The sequence below is a fragment of the Ovis canadensis genome, chromosome 19 (genome assembly GCF_042477335.2).
Source record: "Ovis canadensis isolate MfBH-ARS-UI-01 breed Bighorn chromosome 19, ARS-UI_OviCan_v2, whole genome shotgun sequence".
Taxonomy (NCBI): domain Eukaryota; kingdom Metazoa; phylum Chordata; class Mammalia; order Artiodactyla; family Bovidae; genus Ovis; species Ovis canadensis.
This window is the reverse complement of record NC_091263.1, coordinates 61,227,806-61,249,215: the sequence shown is the minus strand read 5'-3', so window position 1 is coordinate 61,249,215 and position 21,410 is coordinate 61,227,806. Positions and strand designations below refer to the sequence as shown.

The following is a 21,410-nucleotide window of genomic DNA, read 5'->3' as shown; positions in this document are numbered from 1 at the left end:
GCAGCTTGGCTGTTTCCATGTTCAATAGTTTTGCAAATGTTACATTTTGGCAAATGCAGCCTTAGGTGTAAAATGAGATAGCTTTGGTTTGGAAATTGGCCACTCATGTTGATAACAGTTATTAATCGAATCAGCCTCAAATTGATAACAGGTATCTCCTGTGGAAACAAAGATAATTTGTTATTGATTGTGATCCAGTCTTCTGATGTAAACTCTAGGCTTATTTTGTCTTGTAAAAGGTTGGTGTAGCCTTCTGCAATCTGAAGGAGACAGGAAGAGATGGGGTGGAGGAAGGAAAAAAAAACTCTCCCCACATACACACGATGTGTTTACTCTATTGTTCTGTTACCTGCTTTCTCTGGAAACTTTATAGATTAGCTTTTATAATCTACTTTGAAATGTTTGCTGTTTTTAAAGCAGAAGCAATCCTTGCAGCTTTCAAGCAGAAGGTCATTTTATACAAAATGTTCATTCGTGTGCAACAAAGCTTATTTCTTGTACAGGAACAAAGAAATAATGAAGGCTCCTTAAAACTTGTTTTTCTCTAAAGGAACGATCATCTTGATAGCTGGTGATTTATATGTGCCTTTTCTATTGGAGTTGAAAAGCAAAAACATTCATATCAATAAGGATTACTGAATATTAGTAGACTCAGATATGACTTTAACTTCAGCTTCAGTGTATCAGAGTAGGAGGGAAAGATGTCTCAGATTTCTTGTCTAGTTGGTGTCCATCTCTCCAGGTTATTCCTTTTGCCCTGATTCATTACCTGATGGTAATCCAGCCATTAATGTGGTCCTTGCATAGGTCTCTGAGATCCAGCTGTTTCTAGAACAAAGTCCCCAAAGTTTTCTTGCCTCCAAAACTTTGTTTGCCATGTTTGTTTGGGCCGAACACTCTTTTAGCAACGTCCCACTTTCCTTTAGAGCTCAACTTAAATGTAATTTTTTTCCTGGGAAGCTTCATGGCTTATTGTTACTATGATTTTTCATTTAGCTCTTTATAGGGAAATAGCTATTTTCTTTATGCATGTCCTCCACTCTCTGTAAACCACCTCATGATGTTCCATGGCCCACCGGTGGTACTAGTCCTTCAATTACTCTAGCTACAAAAGCATCAAAGGTTAATCTATACTGTTGCCTGTGCGCTTAGTCGTGCCTGACTCTGTGACCTTATGGACTATATAGCCTGCCATGCTCCTCTGTCCATGGGATTCTCCAGGCAAAAATACTGGATTGGGTTGCTATTTCTTTCTCCCATGTATCTTGTCAACCCAGGGACTGAACCCACATCTCCTGAGTCTTCTGGTGAAGTCTTTAACCACTGAGTCTCTTGGGGAGCCCTAACCTACACTGTTACAGAGTGATAAAAACAATATCCAGATTGGAGAAGAGAAGAGATTAACAACAGATGGAGTGAAAATGTAAATTTAAATATCTTACTTTCCCCCCCAACATGACAGTTCTTAAATTGTTGGTTTCTGACTCTTTATACAAGGATGGAGTGTTTAGAATTAATCCTGGGACAAATCAGTCTCATTTTGTTCAGATTTCTGGACAGATTTTTTGATAAACTGATGGCATTTAATGAGAATAGAGATTTTTCATTTTTATTTCTAGGATCAGTTGAGTTTGAAATCTGTGACTATAGAGAGAACTTGGGTTTCCTCTGTCCTTATCTCTTCAGGTGGTCAGTATGTCAAGTTTAAGACATGATCGTAACATGGTACTAGGATAATAATTACCTGCTGTACATACTGATTGGCACAGCATGTAGCTTTTACTCCATCACGCTCGTTGGCGGTCCCTAAAACAAAAGCTGCTAATCCTTTGTGTAAGGAAAGGATGAACCACATCACGCTGGGTGTGGTTGTGACAGTGATGGTTGCTTCTCTTTGATTGCCCCATTTAGCTGCTTTTCTGCAAGTTTAGCTCTTGTTGAGTTGAAGGAAGAGTCACGTGATCTTTTTTCTGATATTAAAGACAATTTAATAACTAGCAGTATGTTAACATGACCTCAGCTTTTCCCTAGAATCCCTTCAGTTGAATTTAAGCATTATTTGAGAAAGAATTTTGTTCTCATTTCAGAGAAAAGGGGCAATAAAAACCCGATATGAGCATTAAATGTCTTTGTAAAACACAAAGTGAAATCACTAGACATATTAAATAGTTTGAAATTTTTGTTAAAATTCCTGTATCCCATGATCATAGAATTTACAAGCCAAAGCTTTTTACCTTTAACATGAGAAATAGAAATATCATTTTTCTTTGCTTTTCATGTGTTTTTTAAGAAAATCTTTTGACTTATTTATTTTTGGTTGCACTAGATCTTCATTGCTGCCCTCAGACTTTCTCCAGTCGAGGCGAGTGGCGGCTCCTTCTTGGCGCTGGCACCTGGGCTTCTAGCTGTGGTGGCATCTCTTGTTGCAGAGCACAGGCTCTCGGTGCCCGGGTGTCAGGAGTGCAGGATATGGGATCAAAGCTGCAGCTCAGGGGCTCTAGAGGACAGGCTCCAGTAGCTGCGCTTCATGGGCTTAGTTGCTCCTCGGGATGTGGAATCTTCCTGGACCAGGAATCAAATCTGTGTCCTCTGCATTTGCAGGCAGATTCTTATTCACTGTACCACCAGGGAAGTCCTACGTATGGTTTTTATGTTTCTGTTTAAAGACTTTTTGGCCATAATTGTCCCTGCTCCAATTTTAGGGATTTTATTAAAAACTTTTTTCACCTGTGCACAATTTGTTCACCTGATAGCATCAGTAGGACTCCAGTAATAAGTTACTTTGGTTGTGGAATTGTATTTTCCATTACTCTCCCCACTTTCACTGCATATTTCTTTCCATCTTTTCTCCTTTTAAGCCAAAAAGATCTGGAACCAAAAAATGAAATACAAGTAGAACAAAAAATCATTTTCTTCTTCTGATTCAATTTTTACTTTGACTTGGTGTCCTATTTTTCCCCTTCTGGACCATGACAGAGAATGTGACATCTCCAATGTCTTTAACGCTAGCCTTGATTTCAGTGTTTTCAGGGGAGGAGAGGGGAGACTGTGCATTCTGTATTGTTGAATGATATATGTGGAGTCATTGTAACAAGAAATAAGATGTGATTTTAAATGAAATGCCTTAATACCTCTGTGGTTCCCCTTGGCAGTTTTGCCTTCACCAGAGCTATAAACACTATCTATGGTCCATGGCTTCTAGCATTTTATATATATAAAGATAACTTTTGTGTTTATTCCACTAAAAAGGAAGAGTTATTTAGAAATCTTAAAAGTCAATGTAATACGTATCAATTGATGAATTGCAAGTTTTTAGCTTGTAGGTGCTTTGTTTCAAGGCCAGGATGTATATTCTGCTATATTGTTATCATTTTTATTTAGTAAGGAAATACTTGGTTATTAAGGGGGAAAGTGTACCTATGGACAAAACTGCTGCTTTCTCAAATCTCAATTTTGAATACCAGTCTTCAAAACCATTTTTATTTCCAGTGTGTAGTTTTAATTAAAAAAAACACACAATTCTGTAGTCTCATCTGCAAAGCCAAAAAAGGAGTTCATACAAGAGAAAATTAATTTATTATTAAAAATAACACTGCCTTTCTAATAGATATGGAAAGTAACAGTTCTCCTCAGGCTAAGTGGCAGTTCCTTATATAATAACTAAAATATTAGCACATTTAAATCGATTTTCCTTGCCTGCAAGTAATAATCAAAATTATTTTAAAAACATACTTAATTTGACTTAGATGATAAGGATATTTGCTCAGAAAAGGATACTCTGGGCTATTATTTTCTGCTGGTAAGCATGAGTTGGAAGTTGAGTGGTTTTGATTTTGTTAATGATGATTCAGTTTATTTTTATTTTATTAACAATGGGAACACTGTCTCCAGGACTGCTCTGTTTTAGGTAAATTTATGGCACCTGATTTCTTTCTTAAATAACATTTCTTATAATTCATTTATTTTATACTAGTGTTTTGAGAAAGATTGACAATGTTTTATTCTTTCCAAAAGGTGTTCATGGCTCTTGATGTGCTTTTTGTCATTATCACTGTGCATAGCAACTGAGTCTATTCTTGTTGGTGCGGGAGAGGCCGGGGGTTCCCCTGAATTCTCTCATATAATGTAGGCCTGTCTCCTGTTGGCATCAGAGTGCAGACTGGGATAACTCCATCACAAGAAGGATATGTCCTTTCAAAGTGCCCTGTTCCAAAGTACTTCCATGCTTCACATGAGACAGTATTATGTGTGGCTGCCAGTTAACTAACTTTTTTTCTGAATCATATCTCCTGAAGCTCTGTAGTGAGCATGATAGGAAAATATCTTTATGGAAACAAGAAATGTGTGAGATAAATTAAGTTAAAAAAAGGCATGCAGCAGATTTAACTTGAAAATGAACGTAAAAACCAGCCAGCAGGATTCAAATTCTCATGGACTCGACTACTCCACACAAAGAACAGTGTTCTGGCTGGTGTCAGTGGTTTGTACAGTATTATAGAATTGTTTCTAGTGTGTTATTTTCTTGTGCCCTGTGGTTTGTATTACAGTATTTGTAGTTGAAATACATTTCATGTTATGCCATACACAGATTTTTTAAAAGATATTTTAATTAATTACTTTATTTTTGGTTGTAATGGGTCTTTGTTCCTTTGTGGGTTTTTCTCTGGTTGCAGCGAGCAGAGGCTACTCTCTAGTTGCATAGCTCAGGCTTCTCATTGCAGTGTCTTCTGGTGGAGAGCTGGGGCTCCAGGGCTTGCAGGCTTCAGTAGTTGCGGCATGGGGGCTCAGCCGTCGTGGCTCCTGGGCTCTAAAGCTCAGGCTCAATAGTTGTGACACGTGGGCTTAGTTTCTACCTTGTGGCATGTGGGATCTTCCCAGATCAGGTATCCAACCCATCTCTCTTCCATTGGCAGGTGGATTATTTAGCACTGAGCCACCAGGGAAGCTCTATACACAAATTTGTTTATGGCATGTATGAGATATACATAAATATAAGTGTAAATAAAACATTATATGAAATGCATTTTATGCTATGTTGTTTCATGATAACTTCAAGTTGCCTGTTTCTTATTTGTTGGCCTATACTACTTTATTGTTTTTTGGGTTTCCAATTCTTCACTTTTTTCAATATATCTGTCTCGTTCATTAAGAAATTTTATTTTGTTTTTATTTTTTGATCATTTGTCCATTTCATTGCAGTTCTTTTCTGGGTTCTGAAAGTGCTTAGACACCATGAGAAAACAACTTCTATGACTGTAAATACACAGTCAAAATGAATGGCTTTTTTGATATGTAAGTGTTCAAAGATGTATAATATTTATTATACATATAACAGTTTGTAAATGATTTCATGGTACATGCATATACATTCTAAATCGGTTACAGTGATTAAAAAAATAAGCTCACGCAAACACAGATTTTTTCAATCACTGTCAGTCATTTATCTTTCAGGGTCCACATTGATACATTTTTAAATTGTATCAAGTCATCACAGGATGTTAATAAGCTTCATTGACCAGGATGTTTCCAAAAAGACCAAGGCCCATTGAAAGTTGGGGCCAGTATGTTCAGTCTACATAGATAGTGTCTCTTTCTTTTTCTCTGTTTCTCATCATCTTTATTTTATGCCTCTCTCCTATAAAGTATTTTGTGTCTTACAGTGAAAAGACATCTATATGTATATGTACATAGACACACACAGATTTTTAAGAAGATAAATGAGATTGAGGAAACCTCAGAAGGTTGGTGAGGCTCATTACAAGGGGATCTGGGATGAGTGTTATTAGTAGTCAGTGGCTTTCAAACTTTAACAGCTTCTTAACCATCCAGAGAGCTTGTTAAAACAAATTGCTAGGATAATTTCTCTGTTGGTCCAGTGCATGAAACTCTGTGCTTCCCAACACATGGGGGCCAGGTTCTGTCCCTGGTTGGGGAACTAAATTCCACATGCCCACATACTGGTGCAGCCAAATAAATAAAAATAATAGATATTAAAAAAAAAAAAGTTTGCTGGGCTCAGCCCCAGAGCTTCTGATTCTGTAGGACTGGGATGGGACTTGAAAATGTGAGTTTCTAACAGATTCTCAGGTGAAACTGATGCTGCTGGTGGGGGGCTCCACTTTGAGAACCACTGATCTGGGATTGTCTTTTCATATGTTTGGGATGAGGAAACCATCCCAAGAATTAGAGAGGGTAAGGGCTTGCCCAGATTTCCCAATGGTAGGGGATTGTACCTTCCCTAGAATTGGCACTGGATCTTCTGGCTCTGGCCTTGTAATATTTTCCTGGAATCTGTTCTTTGACTGAGCAGAGAAGGAGAAGCTTCTTCCCAACTATCTGAAGAGAGAGTGGGAAACCAGATTGGCCACGCTTCCCAGTTTCCATTCTGTGTGCAGCATTGTCTCTGGCTGACCTGTCACTTTCTTTAAATGTCCTCTGGAGAGAGAAGGCTTTAGGGCTTCTACTGGTGCCCAATTTTCCCAAATATATTTCAGCCTCTGTATTCCCATGTCCAGTTTAATAATTATTCGTGGGACATTTATCTGTCAATTTGTGATCATTTAGAGATTAATCTAATGTCATAATTTTTGAAACATGACCTGTTAAACTCAGTTCTATAATATGTCAAAAAAGCAAGCTAAAGACAGCATAGGCTACAAGAATAACTGTGGGAAAAATATAAATGGTTTAATTTTTACCTGGATCTGAAGTTTTTCTTTAAAGTCAATAAAATTTCCGTGAAATATTATTTAACTAAATGAGTTTTCTGCAATATCCTGTAGCTTACATTTTCATGGTGAGAAATAACTTATTGTTGGTAACTTTAAATTAAAGAATAAATGATTGGCATTAAATGGAATTTTATAAAAATTGTTTCATAACAATATGTATTGGCTGAATTTCATTGGCAAAGAAGAGTAACAACAATTGTGCATTTATAGTTGTTAGTTATTGATTTAATTTTAGTGATTTTCTTATTGGGATGCAGATTGTCAAGATGGCATTGATGTACCATTAACTTCAAATAAATGTTACCTGATAATTATGCACCAGAGCTGGGTGCAGAAAGAGTTGACCTTAAATGATTGAGGGAATTAAAATAAATACCATTTCCAAACCACTGGGGAAGAAAGCCCACTTAGAGTTGGACTCAGTTCAGTTCAATAAATCTTGACCATGGGCGTTCTATGCTTAAGGAATATACTTTTCTGGGTAGGTTGTGGAGTCCATATCTAGCCTCAAGAGCCTGTCTTTGAATTTTTATGAAAGGGATACAGAACATGTGTGCATTTATGTACATGTATGATTGGGTGATGAAAACAGAAACTGGATTTTGACACTGATGTTATTTTCAGCTTCGTGGGAGCGCAGGCAGCAGGTCACAGTTTCCGGGCCATGGTATGACCTGGCATTTGGGGCAATGGAAAAATGTCAGTGTTTTCACGATGTTGAGGTGGGGTCCAGATCACACTTCTGACTCTCTGTGTTGCTTTCTGTCTTTCCAGCGTCTTGTGGAGGCTGCGGAAGAGGCGCACCTGAAACATGAATTTGATGCCGACTTGCAGGTAACTGATGAGAGTTTGAGTTAAACTGCTTTTTGTGCTTGCTGCTAAAGGAGAAACACTAGGTATACTGCGAATACCAGGGTTCAGATGTTTGGGGAGAAGGCTTTTTAGAGTATGGTACAGAGTTGAAATAAATGTACCTATTTCTTAACAAGACAGGACAATGATGCTCAACCATTTTCCACTGTGTAAATTACAGGTGATAATGCATACTACACGCATGTAACCAGGTTTCAGTGAACTCCTAATTCTGGAGGAGTTAGCAGTCAACTGACAGTAATCGCCAGAGCTTTCAATGATAAATTGATAAGATAGATGGCAGAATATATCAAATCCCTCTTCCATGACTGCATTTTAAGTGACTGAAAGAACATATGGATCTAACCTTGAATTTACTGTTAATTATATTTTAAAATTACATCATTCACAGACCTGGATTTGAACATCTGCTTAATAAGTTTCTTATACTGAATCTCATATCTAATCATAGCACACATGTATCTGGTTGGGAAGGATTTCAATGCTGCCATGTATATAGAAAACATAGTTAAAGGCAAGGAGTGAATTGAATAATACTTTGAGGTTCCTTTGAGTCCTTCCAGAAGGAAATTTTATCTGTATTGTCATTTTGAGTTTGTGACTTTTCCTCACTGCTGGCAAAATAGGAGTGAATCTTAACTCCTTAAGGCTGTGCTTTGCTAGAACATACATACTTCTTTTAGTGCCATGTGGTCACAATTAGGAAATACTGTTTATTTTGCCATGTTTTCATTCATATGGAAAAGATAAATCTTCAAGCACAGAAAAAGATGTTGATACCAAAGATAGCCTTTGACTGTGTCTCTGTCCCTGGGGTGTCCTTCTTGTCATCACTTACATCTATAATTTTTGCCTTGTGGATAAAGAATGCCCACTCAAATGGAGTAATAGAGGCAAGTTTAATAATGAGAATATTTACAAGTGCATGGTAAAAGAAACCAACAAGCAATGGTGTTATATTCTTGGGGCAAGCCACACACCTAGCCTGAAGGAGCAAGGGGAGGGAGTGATTTCTAGAACCCAGGGATGGTAGCTGTACGGAAAGGGTGCTTGGTAGATAAATGGTGAGGTGATAAAGGTGGAATCTGGGGGAAAGGGTGCCTCCAATAACTGTCTCTAGTCTTCTGATTTCTTGCTGTAACTCACCATTGACTGAACCTAACTGTTGGTGTAGTTGATTTGGTTCAGAGTTTCTGAGACTTTTGGTGGAGAAGGTTGAAGAATAGGTCTGGAGAGGAAACAGTCATTTTTAGTCATAACACTGAATGTATGAAGCGAATAGAACGAAGAGTGCAGTTAAGCATCAGAGGCTCCAGGAAGAGGTGGGAAAAGCCTTGGGGATTGTTGGTAACACCTGGAGAGGAATGGGGCAGACAGCCCTGCTCTTTGAGCAAAGTTACAAAGGGCAGAGTCAGCTGAAAATAGCAATAAGGCACCTTGTCTTCTATAGCCTTACCTGCTTGGTGGCTCCAGGAAGAACCAGGGGGCAGATGTTGGCTACATTTGTCTGAAGTGTGCCTCTCTTCAAGGATTTGAACTTCCTGGAGTGGACTGGAAGGGATTTAATGGAAGCATTAGGAAGCACCTTTGCAAGTGTGACAATTATATGGACCTTTTCAGTGCCTTGCCAGGGAAACTCTCTATCTCTCCTTGGGAGTTCCAGAAGTTTTTTCAGCAATATTCTGGTTGTAATTGACAGAAAGTCAACTCAAATCAACTTACTTTGATGAGAATCTGTGAGTCCAAGCTGATAATAAATAAAAAACAATCCACATGCTCAGTTGCTCAGTAGTGTCTGACTTTCTGTGGCCCCATGGATGGTAGCCCACCACGCTCCTCTGTTCGTGGGATTTACCAGGCAATAATACCGAAGTGGGTTGCCATTTCCTTCTCCAGGGGATCTTCCCTACACAGGGATCAAGCCTGCATCTCTTGTATCTCCTGCTTTGGCAGGTGGATTCTTTACCATTAGCACCACCTGGGAAGCTCAAATAAACAAACAGATGGGTAAATAGCAAATACATAAATAACAGAGAAGGGAAAGCTCTTTTAGCTGTGGTCCCCAACCTTTATGGCGCCAGGGACCAGTTTAATAGAAGATCATTTTTCCACGGATGGATGGTGGAAGGATGGTTTCAGTATGATATAAGTGCATTGCATTTCGGGCTCATGCTTCTGTGAGAAGCTAATGCTGCTGCTGATCTGACAAGAGGCAGAGTTCAGGAGATAGCGTGAGCAATGGGGAGCATTATCAATACAGATGGAGCTTCACTGGCTTGTCTATTGCTCACCTCTTGCTGAGCAGCCTGGTTCCTAACAGGCCTTGGACCAGTACTGATCCATGGCCTGGGGGTGGGAGACCCCTGTCTTATAATACAGTTGTGCTCATGCTCAGTCACTTAAACCATGTCTGACTCTTTGGGACCCCATTTACTATAGCCTGCCAGGCTCTTCTGTTCAAGACATTAACCTGGCAAAAATACTGGATTTGGTTGCCATTTCCTCCTCCAGGGGATCTTCCCAACCCAGGGATTGAACCTGCAACTCCTGCATTGGCAGGTGGATTTTTTACCACTGAGCCACCTGGGAAGCCCCTTATAGTAAGTACACTGTCAACTACTGAATACAGAAAAAATGATGGCATTATAAAATTATGTTAGTAATTGCTTCAGGCAGGAATCTTCAATGGACGCTAAAATTGGCAGGTAGAAGTTTGATGAAGAACAGGACATTGATAATCTCAAAGTATCTGTCCACAAATTGCTTATTATTAATAATTACAAAGGGAAAATAGCTTTATTATGGATAATCCTGGCAGACACCATCTTAAACAGGTAATTAAAGTTAATATAAAAAACGGCACAGAGAGACAAAGTGCTTTCAGATGTGATAGCCAGGAAAAATAAAATATTGCTTGTGTAGACTTCTTGTCTTGAATTGATAACCTGAATCTAACTATGATAAAATATCATCAGAATTTTGATTGAGGAACGTTAAAGGACAATAAAGATACATGACAACTGAATGCAAACACACATGATCTTAAATAAGATCTGGAACCAGAAACAAAGATTTGAATGTGGAGTGTGCTTTAGACATTAATATTGTCTCAATTTTGAACTTCTTCGTTTGGACCCCTGTATGGTGCTTAGGCAAGAGAATGTCCTTGTTCTTGAGTTTTTCTGGGTCGAACATTTGGATTCAGTGGTCCCAGAGGAAGAAGTAAGTTTGTAAGAGATTGAAAAAGATTATTGGAACTCAGAACTCTTGGAAAATCAGGTGTTTAAGACTCATTTAGTCAATTTTATTTTGAGATCAGTTGTCTTCAAAAAGTAATTGGGTGAGTGAAGGAATGATTTAATTGACTTATGGGATTGTTTTTCCTTCAGGAGAGGAAAATGTTCTGTGGTTTAGTTTAACAAGAACTCTCCCTCTCCTTTTTTTTTGTCCTTTTGAAGCAGTTGTGATTTTCTAAGAGTGCTCTGACTTCCTTCCTATGATTGAACCCTTACAATAAAATTCTGGGGCAGCATACTGATTCCCTTGTCAAATGTGGTGATGGAAGCATGAATGTGGCATGAGCGTCTCGCTCTGAAAGTATAGAGACTGAGAGATAGGTCTTTGGGTTCTTACAGCTTTTGTTCTCTTGGGAACAAAGATGATGGGCTCAGCTTTTCCTCTCCCGTTGTCATCTGTTCTGTATAAGTACAAGATGAATATCAGAGACTACAGCTGTGGTTTGAGCACAGAGTAGATGTTGAAATAATCTGTCAATATTACAGAGTGTCATTCAGTATCTGGACCATGACGGAATGTTCTCTGGGTCAGAGTAAATCACATGCGCTTGTGTGGAAAAGTGGGAGAGAGAAGACTTTGAGAAAATAGATGTACATCCAAGAATGTATGTCTGCTTAGATGAAGGTTTTGAGGCTCTGAAACCCTGATGCTGTTACTGGCAAGTCTGTTAACAGCTTGGGTGTCGGCCCCATTGCTTTTCCTGGAATAGCAGGTCTGCCTGTGTACCGGCTCTGAGTTTATTGCTATGACGGTTCATTAGAGCTGATCAATTGTTAATCTGGGTTCCACTGACCTCTCTCCAACCCCTGCCAGTAGATTGTTTTTATCAAAGAAATTTCAGACTACCATCTGCTCACCATGAAATAATGCTGAGGAGGTTCCCGTGCTGTTAGCTAGCTAAGGAGGAGCAGAAGGAGCTGGGAGTCTGTTTTCCTACAGAAAAAAAAAAAAAGTGTTTTTGTGAAATTTCCTAAACTGTGCAGCTTCAGGTTCTGTAATGTTAGCCCCTATTCCCCCACCCCATTTCCAAAATGAAAAACAAATGCTGGGTCTGCCTCTTCTTTCTCTTTAGGTTGGAGTCTTCATGTCTTTGCACCATCTTGTGCTTTAAAGGTGAATAATTTGTTTTTCACTTGTAGAATTATCATTTTGTAATTTTATTTGTCATTTAATTTCCTCTTACAGTTTCTGCCGAGGTTTGACCCTTTCCTTATGGACTTATAGCTTTGACATTGATAATCCCTTCTGTAGGTCCTTAAATGTGGCACTAAATTGTTAGTTCTTCACAAAAATTATGTTGGGCAACAGGCAAAATACAGCCTTGAAAGGATGGCATATGTGAGTAACCCATAGTGCAGCGTCCTTCACACAAACCAGAGCTGCATGGGGCTGCATGGGTGCACTAGCTGGAAAGCTTTCTCATGGACACTAGTGTTGCTTTAGCCCTTGAGCTTGCTCTGCTATCGGGTGTCCTTTGGGTTCCAGACTGGCTTCTTGGTTTTGTTCTTTGTTGCCTAATATTGCCATTGGGGCACTTTTTAGTTAGAATTGATGCAAAAGGAGGCCTTGTTAAAATGGCGTCTTCCCTATTTTTAATTGCATACTTTGAATTAACATAGATTTTTAATGTAAAGCTTGTATGAGATTGAAAATTATAAGAAAGCAGTTTAATAACTTTTAATTAATCACATATGATAATTTTAGCATTTTATTCTCATTATTTTGATGGCAAAACCTAACTCAGGACAAGGGTAGGATGGTGAGGAATGGCCGCTTGCCCTGATTATTCTACTTACTAATGAATTTCTGGCAATCTAGGTCTGCACGTGTAGTATAATTCAGAGAGAGGCCTTCTCCTCTTACTTACTCTTTCTTTTGGATTTTTCCACCAGCAGCAAAGAAGAAAAAAGTCCTTTTGACAGTTTACTAAAAACTTACTTAGCTTTGAACTGCAAACATATTTTCTTTGAAAGCTGTCTTAAGTAAGTGCCAATTGCACAGAGCTGTTGCACAGTGGGGAAAAAATATTGTGGTTTTGAATTGTGTATCCTGTGGAAAACTTTGGACTACAAAGTTCTCTATAATAATTTTTCTTTATTGTTTTGTAAGTAGTACGGGGGAGGGGAAAAGCCTGTTGCCATTCAGAAGGATAACAAACTGTGAGTGGAAAGAACTGGGGAGATGCCTTGCTGGTCGCTGCCGAGCTGCTGTCGCCTGATTTCAGAGAGGGGTGAGGGGTGTGGACTAGAAATGTTGTAGAGACCACTAATGGGATATCTTGGGGTGGGGATGGGTTGTGATATTTGCTAGAGCATCTTCTTCCACCTCATTACCATTGCCTGTTGCATTGGGAGGTTGTGTTGAAAGAGACCCCAGGGAGTAGAGAGGGTGGCTCCAGAGGCCCAGAGTCCCCTTTAGAACTTCTAACTTTAGCCACTGGGAGAAGGAAGCCTTTCTCAGAAGGGTTAGGAAGGGCGTCCAGCAAACAGCAGACCAGAGCAGCATTGCCCTGCTGGCAAGTACTGCTTTGCCCTGGGGAAAAACCGTATGCTGTGAAGGAGAGCAAAGGACAGGTTTAGCAGAAGTACTTCCTGAGTGGAGGAGATGACTGTCCATGGGATTTCTCACGTGTTTCTGTCAAGACCCAATCTGTCTTTGTGCCCTTGGACAGAATGAGGTATTGAGCTCCTTTCTGAGCAACAGGGTGGAACACCGAAGACCCAGATCCCAGAGTTGGAAATAGGATTGGAATTAGAAGTTTTTGTAAAGATAACTCATCAACTTTTATGCAGTAAATAAGAAAGAAAAGGTTCATTTCACATCTACAGGAGAAATAGATGAAAAGAGAAGGAAATTTATAAGTACCTTTTTTTCTGATTTATCAGAGCATGCTTTTCTTTTTTCTTTTTCTTTTTGTTAGCTTGGCTAAGGGTCACGGTCTTCAGCCTTTTAAGATCTTAACATTAGATGTTTCTTAATTAGGATTTGTCATTTATTCACATGTCATTTATTCACAAGACTGATGTGTAAATAGTTTCTGAGGAATCGTTAAGTGTGAGCATTTAAAAGTCAAAATCATTTCTCTGTTGTTACACATACTGTCTTTTTTTATGTATTTGGCTAGAACGTTATAACTTTTGTAGAGAGTACTTTGGTCTAGAGGTCTGAAAAAGTAAGTTCTGATAGTTCTGGTCCAACTGGACTATTTACATGTTCAAATAACTGATTGCTTATCCAAAAAAGACAAATTATAATACCTAGATGATTTCTAAGATGTGCCAGGATTCATTCAACAAATAGTTATTAGCGATGTCCTATGGGTCAGGTACTAGGTTATGGTAATGGCCACAAGCTAGACAGATGTTGTCTTTCTTCTCAAGGAACTTGCAATCTAATAAGAGTGACAGATGTTAAAGCCATGACAACAGAAACAATTTTCAAATTTTGATCATGATGAATGACATGGAACAGAAGTACAGGATATTATCACAGCTCAGAACAAGGAGACCTTGCCTAGTCTGGGAGCTCAAGGGATCTTACTACAAATCCCTGAAGATTAAGTCTTTTTTTAGCAAAAGTTTTACAACTGTAGATTCACATTCAGTTCTAAGAAGTAACATAGAAATAGTATGATAGTAATATGCCATGTGCCCTTTACCCAGTTACCTCTAAAGATAGCACTTTGCAAAACCATAATACATAGTCACAACCAGTATACTGACGCCGACACAATCAAGACACAATACATTCTCATCACAACCGAGATCCCTCATGGGTCCTTGTAGCCATACCCACTTCCTTTCAAATACAAGGCCACATACTGTTTGATTCCATTTATATGAAACGTTCAGAATATTCACAGCTGTAGAGATAGAAAGAAGAGTAGTGGTTACCAGGACAGGAAAATAAAGAAATGGGGAGTGACTGCTAATGGGGATAGAGGAAGTGTTGATGGAGTGGCGATTCTAGATTCCCCTCCTCCACAGCTAGAAGAAACCTCTCCACAGAGTAACAGTGTTCTAGCCTGGGGAACAAAAACGATAGCACAGTGTATGTATGTGTGTGTGTGTAACAACAGAGAACCTATAATACCTATGTTTTTTCATAAGTGTGAAATTACAATTATTTTGTCTGCTTTCTGTATAATATAGTCTTTGTCACCTCTGAACTCTGATGGTACTTTATTGTTCCCTCCTTTATGGTGCTTATCACTGCCTATCCTGTTACTTTTTTATTCATATGTTTATGTATACTCTTACTCTTGAAAAAGCAAGAGAGTTCTAGAAAAACATCTACTGCTTTATTGACTATGCTAAAACCTTTGATTGCGTGGATCAAAACAAACTGTGTAAAATTCTTAAAGAGATGCGAAAACCAGACTACCTTACCTGCTACCTGAGAAATCTGTATGCAGGTCAGGAAGCAACAGTTAGAACTGGATGTGGAACAACAGACTGGTTCCAAATAGGAAGAGGAGTACGTCAAGGCTGTATATTGTCACCCTGCTCATTTAACTTCTATGCAGAGTACATCATGCAAAATGCCAGGCCGGATGAAGCCCAAGCTGGAATCAAGATGGCCAGGAGAAATATCAATAACCTGAGATAACGCAGATGACATTACCCTTATGGCAAAAAGTGAAGAACTAAAGAGCTTCTTGATGAAAGTGAAAGAGGAGAGTGAAAAAGCTGGCTTCGGACTCAACATTCAGAAAACTAAGATCATGGCATCTGGTCCCATCACTTCGTGGCAAATAGATGGGGAAACAATGGAAACAGTGAGAGACTTTGTTTTTTGGCGGGGGAGAGGGGGGGCTCCAAAATCACTCCAGATGGTGACTGTAGCCATGAAATTAAAAAGATATTTACTCCTTGGAAGAAAAGCTATGACCAACCTAGATAGCATACTAAAACACAGAGACATTGCTTTGCTGTCAAAGGTCCATTCCATCTAGTCAAAGCTATGGTTTTTCTAGTAGTCATGTATGGATGTGAGAGTTGGACTGTAAAGAAAGCTGAGCACTGAAGAATTGATGCTTTTGAACTGTGGTGTTGGAGAAGACTCTTGAGAGTCCCTTGGATTGCAAGGAGATCCAACCAGTCCATCCTAAAGGAAATCAGTCCTGAATATTCATTGGAAGGGCTGATGCTAAAGCTGAAACTCCAATACTTTGGCCACCTGCTTCAAAGAACTGACTCACTGGAAAAGACCTTGATTCTGGGAAAGATTGAAGGCAGGAAGAGAAGGGAATGACAGAGGATGAGATGGTTGGATGGCATCACTGACTTGATGGACACGAGTTTGAGCAAGCTCTGGGAGATGGTGATGGACAGGGAAGCCTGGCGTGCTGCAGTCCATGGGATCACAAAGAGTCGGGCATGACTGACCGACTGAACAGAACTGAACTTATATTTGTTACTTAATTTAAATTTATTCAGAATTCAGCGCCTGTTAGGCCCTGTTCTAGGTTGTGGGACTTCCATAAACTGAGATGTTACCCTCATCCTCCAAGAACGTTCTAATTTCCCTTTTAAAATGTTTTGTTAATTGTGACTTTTAAGGATTACAATAGGTATCTCTAACTTAAGTGCACAGTTTATCTTGAGTTACTTTACTATCCAAAGTATCACTCTTACTGAAATAAGAATACCATATGTCCACCTACCACTATTCTTTGTGTAATCATATATTTTACTGTTACATGTGTTATAAACACCATAAGATTTTTAAAATTTTATTTTGGTTTTCCTTTAAACAGCTGTCTTCTAAAAAATTAAATAAGAAATAAGGTTTATATGCCCACACATTTACCATTTTTCGCACTCTTTATTCTTTCATAAAGATTTCTGTTACCATTTCCCTTTAGCCTAGAGAAATTCATTCTGTTTTTCTTTTCTTTTTGCATTGAATGTCTGGTAGCAGCGACTTCTCTCAGCTTTTGTTTATTTAAAAATACCTGTATTTCATTCTCATTCTTGAAGGATAATTTTGCTGGATACAGAACTTTTACTTGACAGTTTATTTTTCTTTTACCACTTTGAAGATATAATCCTATTCTCTTCTGATCTTTAATGTGTCTGATGAAATGTCAGCCATCATTTTTATCTTTCTTCCTCTGGATACAGTGAGTCATTTTTCTCTGCTGCTTTGAAGATTTTTTTCTCCTTATCTTTGATTTTCAGTATATTATATAGTATGATAGGTTCAGGATCTAACTAGATGTGATTTTCTCTATATTAATTCTGCTTGGAGCTTGCTGAGATTTTTTTAAACAATCAGTTCTTCAAAATTTTACCTGCCCAGTTCTCTTTAGAAAAGGCAGAGGATCCAGAGATCAAAATTGCCAACATTTGTTGGATCATAGAGAAAGCAAGGGAATTTTTTAAAAAAATTGATTCCTGCTTCATTGACTATGCTAAAGCATTGACTACATGGATCACAACAAACTGTGGAAAATTCTTAAAGAGATGGCACTGCCAGAACATCTTACCTGTCTCCTGAGAAACCTGTATGTGGGTCAAGGGGCAACAGTTAGAACCTTACATGGAACAACTGACTGGTTCAGAATTGGGAAAGGAGTACATCAAGGCTATTTATTGTCACCCTGCTTATTTAACTTACATGCAGAGTCCATCATGCAAAATGCTGGGCTGGATGAATCACAAGGTAGAATCAAGATTGCTGAGAGAAATATCAATGACTCAGATATGCAGATGATACCACTCTAATGGCAGAAAGTAAAGAAGAACTAAAGAGCCTCTTGACAGTGAAAGAGGAGAGTGAAAAAAACTGTCTTCAAAGCTCAGCATTCAGAAAACTAAGATCATGGCATCCGGTCCCATCACTTCATGGCAAATAGAAGGAAGCAGTGGCAAACTATTTTCTTGGGCTCCAAAATCACTGCAGACAGTGACTGCATCCATGAAATTAAAAGACACTTGCTCCTTGGAAGGATAACTATGATAAACCTAGACAGCATGTTAAAAAGCAGAGGCATCACTATAGTCAAACTGTGGTTTTTCCAGTAGTCATGATGGATGTGAGCTGTGCTGTGCTTAGTCACTCAGTCGTGTCTGACTCTTTGTGACCCCATGGACCGTAGCCTGCCAGGCTTCTCTGTCCATGGGGATTCTCCAGGCAAAAACAGAGGAGTGGGTTGCCATGCCCTCGTCCAGGGAATCTTCCCAACCCAGGCATCAAACCCAGGTCTCCTGCATTGCAGGCAGATTCTTTACTGTCTGAGCCACCAAGGAAGCCCAATGGATGTGAGAGATGAACCATAAAGAAGGCTGAGCACTGAAGAATTGATACCTTCAATTTGCGGTGCTACAAAAGACTCTTGAGAATTTCTTGGACAGCAAGGAGATCAAACCAGTCAATCCTAAAGGAAATCAACCCTGAATATTCATTGGAAGAACTGATCTTAATGCTGAAACTCCAGTACTTTGGCCAGCTGATGTGAAGAGCCAACTCGTTGAAAAAGACCCTAATGCTGGGAAAGATTGAAGGCAAAAGGAAAAGAGGCGACAGAGGATGAGATGGTTAGATAGCATCACCAACATAGTGAACAGGAATCTGAGCAAACTCTGGGACATAGTGAAAGACTGGGAAGTCTGGCTTGCTGCAGTCCATGGGCTCTCAAGGGGTCAGACACAACTTAGCCACTGAACGAGAACAGCAGCATTCTCTTTACATTTTTCTGGAAAATTTCTTTTACATTTTTTAAGTTACATCTACATTTTATTCCTTAATATGATCCTACATGTTACTGTGGCTCTTGTTTTGGTTTGTTTCCAATGTATTTTCTATTAATTGGTCTCCTTACTAGGTCCTTTTTTTCTGTAGTTTCTAGTCTACTGTTAAACTCATCCAGGGAATGTTTCATTTCATATATTGTACTTTTAGCTCTAAAAGTTCCACTGAATTTAAAAAAAATTGAATTATAGGTAATTTACAATGTTGTATTAGTTTCTGTTGTAGAGCAAAATGATATATATATTTATATACATATAAATTCTTTTTCATATTCTTTTCCATTATAGGTTTTAAGTTTCCTGTGCTATATAGTAGGACCTTATTGTTTATTAAATCTTTTAGAATAGTTTTCATTTCCTGCTGAATTCCCTATCCATGCACCTGTTATGTTCATGATTTCTCAAATATTGCCTGCAGTAGCTATTTCAGATTCTTTCTCTGCTAATTCCAACATCTAGGTCATTTCTGTTTCTGTTGAGTACTGTTTTCCTTTTGAACTCTTAATTTTTTTTGCTTCTTCACATGTCTGATTTTTGTTGTGGGGCTTCCCAGGTAGCACAGTGGTAAAGAATCTGGCTGTCAGTGCAGGAAATGTAAGAGACACAGTTTTGATCCCTGGGTTGGCAAGATACCCTGGAGTATCAACCCACTCGAGTATCCTTGCCTGGAGAATTCTGTGGACAGAGGAGCCTGGTGGGCTACAGTCCATGGGGTCCAAAAGAGTCTGACATGACTGAGCACACACACACAATTTTTATGGTAGTTTGGGCATTGTTATTATGTCTTTGAATGATTTTTATAAATTCCTCAGTGTAGCTTAGTATAGTTCCATCTGTATAGTAGATGTGCTAAAAATACCAAGTTTATTGAATCCCGTTAAGTTGTAACTAGGAAACCATTATTAAAGAGATGAAGAGAAGAGAATGATAAACTATACATAATAGAGAATCCTCCAGTGGTTTGATCTTTTGCATTCTAACAACATAAATAGTGAGTACAACATAGACTTCTTTGTTCCAAAAATACCACAAGGCCATCTTCTAGCTAAAAGAAAGAGAAAAATGTATTTTTGTTATAGAATCTCAGACTACAAACATTGTTTCACCAAAGATTATAATTTCTACAGCTTAATTCCCTGTTCTCAGTCCAGAAAAAGATTTTAATATTAACAAATATGAAGACAAAATGTGCCATTTTATGGCAGTGGCAATTGATTTAGCTCTGTTTGAACAGTCACTGTACTTCATAGTTCAGAGGGGAAAAATGACATTATTTCTCTTCCCAGAGTTGTCATTTATCTGTTTGTGCAACATTTTCACATTAGTGACCCTATTTTTTTGCTTAGCCCTGGGTCTTTAATTTTTATCAATAATGAATAATCTTATAAAACTCCTAAGTGTTTTCTTCTTTGTCTAATCTTTCTTGCTACACCAGTCTTTTGTCTATCATGATTATGTATGGCTTAATTTTTAGGTAATAGTGGTTAGACAAATCTGACATTTTGCTTTAGAAAGCTGTTTTTTTCCTTTCAAAGTCATTGGTTCTTTTATGATTCTTTTTAATATTGAAATTTCATAATTGGTTTTCTGAAAACTAGAAATATTTATTTAAAATAAATATTTTAAAGAAGCATTTGTTTTAAGTGTATTTTAAACATAGTAAAACACTAAGGTTTCCCTTGTGCCTCAGTAGTAAAGAATCTGCCTACCAATGCAAGAGATGCTGTTTCCATCTCTGGGTGGGGAAGATTCCCTAGAGAAAGAAATGGCAACCCACTCCAGTATTCTTGCCTGGAATAATCCCGTGGACAGAGAAGCCTGGTGGGCCACAGTCCATGGGGTTGCAAGAGAGTCAGATACAACTTAGCGACTCAGCAACAGCAAAAGCACTACCAATTCAAACTTGTTAAACATCCCAATTAAACAAATACTTTTAAAGTTTAGTTTTGTTGTTTCCACACACATAGTGTGATTGTCATCTTTCAGGTATCTGCCAATTTGGAAAGGGGACATTATGGGATATCAGGGCCCTCTTGGCATATCTGCAGTTACATTAGACAAACACTTTGTGGTTCTGTTAATCATAATATCAGAGTTCCCACAGTACATTTCCAGAAAATTTAGTGTGTTTCATTAAGACGGCTGACTGTGGAGGTCATTGGCAGATCTCAGAAGTTACCTTGGGATCTTTGTCCAGCTAATTCTTTGGAAACCCTTAGAAATGCTCTTATGTTGCTGATTTTTCACCAGGGGTCTATGGTCTAGGAATTTGCCAGTTGCTATTGAATTTTTAAGGTAAAACTTGAATCTGGTGACAATGCAGAAACTCAGCAGAAAATTTCATTTAATCTCATTTAAGTTGGGAAAGATTGAGGGCAGGAGGAGAAGGGGACGACAGAGGATGAGATGGTTGGATGGCATCACTGACTTGATGGACATGGGTTTGGGTGAACTCCGGGATTTGGTGATGGACAGGGAGGCCTGGCGTGCTGTGGTTCATGGGGTCACAAAGAGTCGGACACGACTGAGTGACTGAACTGAAAGCTTAAAGTAGAGATGAATTAATTCTCACCTTTCCCACTTTCAGTTTAGTTTATGATGTAGATCTTCATAACATAAATAACTGCAAATTCATGCCTTTGGTGTAGTAAACCTAATTCTCCAAAAAAAAAATTTGTGACCAATATTTTTAGGATAGTTCTCTTTGTTGGTTAATTAATACTAATAGAATATAGGTTCAATGATGAGAGTAGTA

The 21,410-nt window shown here is 38.6% G+C and overlaps 1 protein-coding gene across 1 annotated transcript in view; it reads left to right on the top strand.

Annotated features, from left to right (window-relative positions):
- CACNA2D3 (calcium voltage-gated channel auxiliary subunit alpha2delta 3) overlaps nt 1-21,410 on the top strand; it is an 871,226-nt gene that overhangs the window by 273,301 nt on the left and 576,515 nt on the right. Inside the window, exon 4 of the mRNA XM_069561584.1 lies at nt 7,506-7,565. Coding sequence (XP_069417685.1) covers nt 7,506-7,565 — 60 coding nt within the window. The remainder of the gene's footprint in view (nt 1-7,505; nt 7,566-21,410) is intronic.